The sequence below is a fragment of the Paroedura picta genome, chromosome 7 (genome assembly GCF_049243985.1).
Source record: "Paroedura picta isolate Pp20150507F chromosome 7, Ppicta_v3.0, whole genome shotgun sequence".
In the NCBI taxonomy this organism is placed as follows: Eukaryota; Metazoa; Chordata; class Lepidosauria; order Squamata; family Gekkonidae; genus Paroedura; species Paroedura picta.
This window is the reverse complement of record NC_135375.1, coordinates 122,054,928-122,063,581: the sequence shown is the minus strand read 5'-3', so window position 1 is coordinate 122,063,581 and position 8,654 is coordinate 122,054,928. Positions and strand designations below refer to the sequence as shown.

At 50.4% G+C, this 8,654-nt stretch overlaps 1 protein-coding gene across 2 annotated transcripts; it reads left to right on the top strand.

Moving 5' to 3' along the window:
• The first annotated feature begins 1,229 nt into the window (after positions 1–1,229).
• TMEM52B (transmembrane protein 52B) lies at positions 1,230–8,127 on the top strand. 2 transcript variants are annotated; one of them, XM_077346255.1, is made up of 6 exons: positions 1,230–1,821; positions 1,988–2,120; positions 2,974–3,017; positions 4,756–4,794; positions 5,555–5,727; positions 7,216–8,127. In XM_077346255.1, exons 2-6 carry the CDS (start codon positions 2,028–2,030, stop codon positions 7,488–7,490), a joined length of 624 nt encoding a protein of 207 aa, XP_077202370.1. In that variant the 5' UTR covers positions 1,230–1,821; positions 1,988–2,027; the 3' UTR covers positions 7,491–8,127. The 2 variants fall into 2 exon arrangements, with proteins under 2 accessions (XP_077202370.1, XP_077202369.1); XM_077346254.1 differs by having other exon boundaries at positions 1,231–2,120; positions 7,216–8,126.
• The last annotated feature ends 527 nt before the right edge of the window (positions 8,128–8,654 follow it).

Below are 8,654 nucleotides of genomic sequence, written 5' to 3'. Positions count from 1 at the left end.
GCCGACTTGCAGTTCCGCCTCCTTCAGAGGTGCCTGGGGTGGCGGCATGCCTTTTCCGTGGTGGCCCCAGACTTCGGAACAGCCTCCGTTTGGGGATTTGGCAGGCACCTACATCCATAAAATGCGCCTGATGAAAACATGACACCTCTCCACTCAGGCCTTCAGTACCTAGTTTCCTCTGTGGACTGTCCAGCCAGGAAGGGAGGGAGGGTCGAGGGTTATGTTTTAAATGTATTTGGGATTATTTTATTCTGTGTTTGTGACCGGCCCTGAGACTTACCAGTGAAGGGGTGGGATATAAATCCCCCTATAAATGTAAATAAATATTTATATGCTGTATTTAATGCTTTGCGTGGTTCTTCTGTGACAGGTCTTAGATAGCAAGAACATAACTTCATTTCAAATAAAAACATCTTTCTGTTGCATTCTTGTGGGAGACACAACAGAGACACAAATACACACACTCCTAGACTTTAGTGAAAAGGACACAGAGCTACTTAGGGTGGTGAAGTGCAGGATGGTGGGGTGGTTAAGAATGGTGGTCTGGAGAACCAGGTTTGATTCCCCACTTTTCCACATGCAACCAGCTGGATGACCTTGGGCTGCTCACCGTCCTCTCAGAGCTCTCTCAGCACCACCTACCGCCCAGGGTGTCTGTTGTGGGGAGAGGAAGGGTAGGTGATTGTAAACTGCTTTGGGACTCCTTTGAGTAGTAAAAAATGTGGTATAAAAACCAACTCCTCCTCCTCCTCCTCCTCCTCCTCCTCCTCATCATCATCATCATCATCATCATCATCATCATCATCATCATCATCATCTTCTTCTTCTTCTTCTTCTTCTTCTTCTTCTTCTTCTTCTTCTTCTTCTTCTTCTTCTTCTTCTTCATGAACTCGTTTGCCCCTTTGCCCTACACCATAACCCTGAATGGCAAAACATTCCACAGTTTCCCTCTGAGAGGTTCAGGTGGGACCTAAATGTGAATTATTTTTTTCAATGCACCTCGCTCTGCGATCGTCACGCGTGAGCAACCCGCAAGCGGCAGGTACTTGTTGGAACTCCTCTCGCATGTGTTCACGGGCCCATTTGTTCCGCTTTCTGCCTTTGAAAGTTATGCCGGAGTAATGATTCACCCGATTAATTAGGAAAGCTACATGGCTGCAGCAGTGGAGAACAACCCCTCTTATGTCCGACACTGGCCAAGCTTTCGCACACATGGGAATCACACGGCCCAGGCGAAAGCGATCTTCAGGCTAAGCCCTCTTCAGGCTGGCCGACTGAAAACCTGAATGGCCAAACAGCCAAACCTTTCCTGATACAGCATCCCAGAGAAATGATGCGCCTGAATACACACAAACTCAGCTCATATATACAGAAGTGGCTCGCAAGTGGAATTGCAATCAAGAGAACAACAGGGGTCATTAAGCGATTCCATTTCGTGGAAACGCTTGCGGGAGAATAATTGTAGGCAGAAAGCAGGAACAGTCTCTTTCCTGCCGATGGAAAAGGGGCAGAACTTCTGGAAGCGGCAGCAGCCGGCTTTAGGTTCACGTTGAGATGACCCACGTGAGAGCTTTAGAGAAAAAGGCTGGACTGGGTTGGTCAGACTCCCAGAACGGAATGCCGAGGGACTCTGGCTCCGAATTACGCGACCAATTTACTGACCCAGAAGGAGCATTTCCCTCGCAGAAGAACTGATATAAATATTCAGATGCAAGAGAGGAAAGTACGGCGCTCTCATCCCAGGTGGAGCAGAAGGTCAAACGATACGACCTTCACTTTGCACTAGGAAGGTGGGGAGAGCGGAAGCGGCACACTCAAAAGGCACGGGTGCTTTTCAGGGAGTTGTAGGGCTCTGTTGCCTCTGAAAAGGAGCGTGTGTAAGGCTTTGTGTGTCTGTATGAGAGAGCTGAACCATTCTCCCAGAAGAAATTGGGGACATTAACCGAAGTTGTGTGACAGGGGAAGATTTCTCTCTTTCTTATCCCAGTCTAAGGGCTGCATGGGGCCAACATGAGTTTGGAAACAGGATGAAGCCTTGGGCAGCAGAAGAAATGAAGCATTTACTCATGGGGAAGGGCAGCCACGTCGTGATCATCTCAGCTTGGTCATGTCTATCGCAGGTAAGTCACGTGGGAAGGTGGTAATTAATGAGAAATAATTCAAAATGTATAAATGTCATGAACCCCAACTTTCTCCAGTGTTCTCCCGGTGACTGCCGGGTTGTTGTCATAAAGCCATAAATCGCCTTTTAGTTCTTGTCCTCCCTTGCATACCAAAGCATCTCTCTGCTGGAACAACTTATCTCTCCCTGCTCTTATTGGCCTTGCTAGAATCTGTGAAGTCTCAACACTTGTAACTTTCAGATCAGAACATAGGCCAGATGGCCCTCCTGAGAACTATAGTATTTTCCCGCCTGTAGACCCCTCTTCCCCCCTCCCTTATTTAGACTCCTGTATAGGTAACCCCTTGGGGCTTTTGATCCCTTGTCTCTGCCAAAGAGTTTGTTCATCAAACTTTGCCTGTGGATACTTTTGTATTAGCCTGCTGAATAAAGGTTCCTTTTGGATTTCACTACAACTGTGATCTCGAGGAGTTCCCTTTGCAACAGACTTTAACTGAGTGTCTTCTGCCTGGTTCCTGACAATAAAATACTTCTCAGCCATGGAGAAGAAAGAGGAAAGGTCTAGGACTGGAGAAGACACTGACAACCCATCTTTGCTTCTAACTTCCCTTGAAAGCCCCTTGCTGGGTCCCTATAAGTTGCGGGTTGAAGGCAATACAGATACACACCCAGAGGCCAAAAAAGACATCTGTCTCAACAAAAAAGTGAAGGGAGATGCTGAGATCTGAGTAGACAGAAGGAGAAACAGTGAATTTCCTGGGGGGGGAGGGGGGATTGAAGATGGGATGAGCAAAGATTAAAGGACGAGAACGCAGCATCCAACCATTCTGAAGTTCTCTTTCTCTTTGAAGATTCCTCTGGTGGAACTTCAGGGGAGCTGCACAAACACTGGCCAGTGAGTATTTCCGCCCCCTAAACCCACTGAAACACCAGAGATTCCCATGTGCCCCCATAGCTGGAAGGATGAGGATTTGAGAAAGGGGAGATCTGCGGGGCTGGGTGAATGGTCCCCTTGGGCCTTTAAGGAGGGCGGCCGCCACTTGTGTCTTCCAAGGAACTGAGAACCAAAAACCTTTCCTAGATCTGATTTCACTCAAGTGGGTATCCACGGGAGTCAGAGATGAAGGTTGAACTAAGGTTGTGAAGCCTTGGTGTGGTTAAAGGGGGGCATTTAAGAAAATGTTGGATCTTCTCAAGTTCTCCAAATACCAGGACCACTAGACAGCACTAGACAGCGCTTCCCCTGTTGCTCTACAGGCCTCAGTTCTTTCTCCACATTGGAAAAACGGTGAATGATGGATCGATTGATTGGCCAGTTCCTGCATCTTACTTCTCCGAAGGGGCACGGCACCACTTCTGTGGGTCCTCAAAGGCTGGAAAATATTTATGGGGTTCCTCCATAGGCAACCGGTTGAAAGGGGCTGTTTTACCCCACCATGCCCTTCAGTTGTTGTTTCTCACACGGAATGCATAAGTCAGATGACAGTATGACTCAATGCCTGGGGAGGGAGGGAAAGTAGGAATGGTACCTTCATGTTCACCTGATCTCTACAGAACAGACAGGCACACAGTAGGGACAGCCAATGCAAAGGCAACTTCATTCATTCATTCATTCATTCATTCATTCATTCATTCATTCATTCATTTATTCATTGGATTTATTACCTGCTGCTCTTGATAAACATCCCGCAGCAGGTTACAATAACTATAAAACCCCAAATACATAACCATTAAAACACCAATAGTCCCTGTTTAAAATAATATACCCCGGTGGTGAGCAGATAAGAGACCCCCCCCAACTAACCCTCCCCTCTGACCACCCCCCTCCAGTGCCTCAGGGGGTCTTCAGTCAAAATCTCCCATTCAGTATAGAATACGGAGTTGTAGAGGGACCCCTTGATCTTCATTAATAATGATACATTGATTAATATTATCAAATCATAAATTATGTATTTATAAATAACTGTTATTATTAAATGTATAATATTACTAGAAATTAAACCCGCTGTATGAAACATACAGCGGGCACTAGGTGGCCCGCCCCCCCGCAAGCATGTCTAGCCCCGAAGCCTCCTCCCGGCCTGCCCCCCCGCCTGACTCCGGGGCTTTGGGGCGGGCCAAGGGATGACTCCGGGGCTTCAGCCTCCCCCCCCCAGGGCCGCAAGCTAGGCTAGACTGGCCGCCTACCCGCCTTGTCAGCGGACAGCCGCGTAATGGCGGCTGTCGGCCGAAGGTGGCCCAGGTTGGGCGGTGGGCGGGTCAGGAGGCACAAAGCACCTCCTGACTCGTCAGTCCGGGGGCAAGGGGCCAATGGGCTCTCTTCTGCATCCCGGGCCGAGCCCTCCCCCACACCCCTTACTGTTTTATTTATACCGCTCCCGTGGAGTGGTGTACAGATTGGATGTAAATCATTGTAAACAGGCCCGGGGTGGGGGGTTTTAAAGGGAAGGTATGTCAGAGTGGGAGCAGCACACACAATCCAGAGCACCTCTCCCCCTCCAGCATCCCTGCTATGGGGAGCGATTCCACGAACCGATTAATTAAAGCAAATTTAAATGCTATAAATCCATATGCAAACCAGCTGGTTGCTTTGCTGACACTAACCTTCTCTTGAACGTTTCCCTCTCCTAAAGTTGTCCAGATGCACACTTGATCCACATCTGGTACATCTGGTAAGTGCAAAAAGGGAAAGTCCGTTAAGAGTTCCCTGTTTCCTCCATGGCATGTGGGGTGGGGGGATTGTGCTGGTTATTTCTCCATTCTTCTCATTGAGGCATTGGGGTGGGCAGGAACTGAACTACAAAGCAAAATGGGTCACAAATTTTGCCCTCTTCCTGGTTTGCGAACAGTTTGCCAAACTGCCTTGAACTTTCCAAGCAATTGGTGCATGCAGCAGAAAGCAGGGGGTTAAAGGAACTCCAACGGGGCCTGCAAGTGACAGCTAGGTTCTTTGGCCAGAGCCATCCAGCAAGCAAGGTGTAATGGTTAAAGTGTTACTCTCAGACTGGGAAGACCTGGTTCGAATCCCCACTGAGCCCCAGAACCAGACCCAGGGCCAGTCAGATGCTCTCAGCTGCCGTTATGAGAATAAAAAGAGAAGAGGGAACAACAGAAGACATTTGGGGTTCCCATTAAAAATAAAGTGAATGAAAAACTCCAGCACCTTCGACCCAACTCACCATAGAGTGGCGACCCTGGCTCAGGCAATCAGGCCCACCTTAACCCTTTCCCAGGACCCTTCCCCTACATCCAAGGTGGCCAAAGGGTGGCTCTCCAGATGTCCGTGGACTACAATTAGCATGAGCCCCTGCCAGCGTGCTGGCAGGGGCTCATGGTAATTGTAGTCCATGGACATTTGGAGAGCCACCCTTTGGCCGCCGCTGTGCTCCATGAACAACAATCCCGGCTCTGGCCCTCTTTCTTCCCTTCCAGGCTTGCGGTCGCCATTGGCGGGCTCCTCCTTCTGTGCGGCCTGGTCTCCGTCTGCGTGAAGTGCTGCTGCCTGAACTGCCAGCCGGCCGGGGAGGAGCGCAGCGCTCGGCCTTACGAGGTGACGGTCATCGCCTTCGATCACGACAGCAGCACCCTTCAGAGCACCGTCACCTGTGAGTGATGCACAAGCCCCAACAGCTCAGGAAGCATCTCACAGCAAAATGCTGTGTTGGGTGGCTGGGAGAGCCGGGGAGATCTGGCAGCCAAGCAAGAGATGTTTGGAGGTGGTTTGCTATTGCCTGCCTCTGTGTCATGCCCTTAGCATCCCTCAGAGGTCTCCCATCCAAATACTAGCCACGGTCGACCCTGCTTAGCCTCCTGCTTAGCCTGTTGAAGAGAGACCCTGCTTAGCCTCCAAGCTCTGGAGGAGAGAACAGCCATAGGAACACATGGTTGCTGGTTGCTCACTGTTTTTTCTTCCTTGCTGCTGTCTTCTCTTCTTCCGGATGACGCGCATGGGTGAATTCTAAAGAAGAGAGCTTCATGTGCATTCAGAGCACTGTGCATCTCTCCTGAATAACAACAGCAGCAACAACAACAACAACAACAAGTGTTATTATTGTTGAGCCAGATTGGTGTAGTGGTTAGAAGCACGGACTTCTAACCTGGCGAGCTGGGTTTGAATCTGCGCTCCCCCACATGCAGCCAGCTTGGGCTCAGCACAGCACTGATAAAACGGTTCTGACTGAGCAGTGATATCAGGGTTCTGTCAACCTCCCCTCCCTCACAGGGTGTCTGTTGTGGGGAGAGGAAAGGGAAAGCGACTGTAAGCCCCTTTGAGACTCCTTCGGGTAGAGAAAAGCGGCATATAAGAACCAACTCTTCTTCTTCCTCTTCAGTAATCTCAGGGCTCTCTCAGCCTCCCCTCCCTCACAGGGTGTCTGTTGTGGGGAGAGGAAAGGGAAAGCGACTGTAAGCCCCTTTGAGACTCCTTCGGGTAGAGAAAAGCGGCATATAAGAACCAACTCTTCTTCTTCTTCTTCTTCTTCTTCTTCTTCTTCTTAGCAGCTCAGGGCGGTGAACAACAGGAGTTCATTAATGACGATAAAACATAAGCATCGATACAAACTTTAATTAAACCCATCATGAAATTGAGACAACAACATCTCGGTGCAACCATGCAATTCCATTCAGATGTAAAACCATCAGAAGTCATTCTCCTTGGGAGGAGGGAAGGGATTATCCAGAGGAGGCTCTTATGGATGTCACTGGCTCCAACCAAAAGCTTGGTGGGAGAGCTCCATCTTGCAGGCCTTGTGGAACGGGGTAAGCTCCGTCTGGGCCCCAATCTCCTCTGGGAGCTCCTTCCACTAAGCGGGAGCCAGGACTGAAAATGTCCTGGCCCTGGTTGAGGTCAGACATACTTCCTTGGGGCCAGGGACTGCCAACCGGTTGGGATTTATGGAGCGCAATGCTCTTCCCAGAACATAGGCAGAGAGGGAGTCCCTTAGGAATGCCTGGCCAGGGCTTTAAAGGTAAGAACCAGCACCTTAAACTTGATCTGGAATTCAACCAGCACTGCTGCTGAAGGTTGGGACAAACATGAGAAGTGGTGGGCTCTGCAGGCGCTCCTCAGCACGTCTGTTTTTCCCTTCTCTCAGCCCTCCATTCGGCGCTTGGCCCAGCGGCCCGACGGATCCTCGCCGTGGCTCATTCCCACAGCGCTGTGCCAGGGGCCCCTCCCTCTCCCGGGAGTGAGACACCCCCCATTTACGAGGAGGCCCTACGCATGAGCAGATTCACCGTGGCCAGAAGTGGAGAGAGAACGCCGGATCCGGATCCAGTGCCAGAGGAACAGCGGTTGGAGACCAAAGCTCCAGAAGCAAATCTCCAGGTTCTTGAGTCAATGCCGTCAATGGCTGCAAAGTCCATATAGCCGGGCAGGGAGTGTGAAATGGATTTCCGACTAGTGCAAATCCAGCTGGGTTGTCCTCCTTCAGTTTAATAGATAGAAAGAAAGTCTCCCTCTCTTTTGCTCTCTCTGTTTTTTCACACGATTTGCAAATGATATGCAAGCAATTAAATAATATTGCAGGGGTCCAAGTTCTTTTCCTTCACTGGGCAAACCCTCGCTACCTAAGTGATCTCATGGCGGTTCTGTGGGGCGGATGACAGGCAGACTTTCCCTCACCCCCCCCCGACCCCCCTCCCCAATTGGCAGATGCCGCTTAGTGTCTGCCTACTACTCCCCCTCGTGGGAGGGCCTGGCTGGGGAACCTGGGGGCAGAACCAGAAGGCATCCATCACAGAGGCCCCTGGGGTCAGGGAACCTCCCTCCCCCAGTGGGCACCTGGCCACCTTAGATGAGTGCCAGAGTGACAATTGCATTGACCCCTTAAGGTAGCCTCTCTCAACTGGATCCCCTATCACATTCCTCAGAAGTGGCGCCATCATGCAAAATATGGTTGGGAACCAGAGCCGTGGACACGCCCACCTGGGGCCCCTCCCCACCACCACCTCCAGGCCCAGCATTGGCCATTTCGAGAGGGGGGGGGTCGATATGACTCTTTATGGTCCTATTACCCAATAAATGTTTAACAAGTTTTAAAAAATATGCACAAATTAATTAATTCCCACCCATTCAGGAAACCGTTCTGGGGCCACCAAGAAACCCTAGTGGAGAAAGCCTGCCTTAACACATTGGACGATTTCAGACTGCGCTGCATTCAGGTTGTTGTGGGTCTTCCGGGCTCCGTGGCCGTGGTCTGGTGGTTTTCACCCGGAAATGTGGCTGGCATCTTCAGAGGCAGTGTGCGTGTATCTGTGTGTGATATGCCACATTCCTGACTTATTTGGGAATTTTCCAGGGGATGGACTAGAAATAGGAAACACTTTTCCTGTCTCTTCCCTCCCCCCCCCCCCGGAAAACACTTCCTGGTGCCAATCTATCCCCTGGGTGCCTCCCAGATGAGACAGGATTATGATGCGTAAATTCCCCCCCCCCCCCCAAGATAATTAAATGCCAAGAACTGTTCACACTTTGGCCTGGAGAAATTCCCATCTTGCCATGTCTGGAGACCCCAGCCACAGGTACTGGTGA

Coding starts and splice junctions, on each gene's coding strand:
- TMEM52B (XM_077346255.1), top strand. CDS start 2,028: ATGAAGCCTTGGGCAGCAGAAGAAATGAAGCATTTACTCATGGGGAAG. Junction 2,121..2,973: donor CTTGGTCATGTCTATCGCAG/GTAAGTCACGTG, acceptor TTCTCTTTGAAG/ATTCCTCTGGTGGAACTTCA. Junction 5,728..7,215: donor CCTTCAGAGCACCGTCACCT/GTGAGTGATGCA, acceptor CCCTTCTCTCAG/CCCTCCATTCGGCGCTTGGC.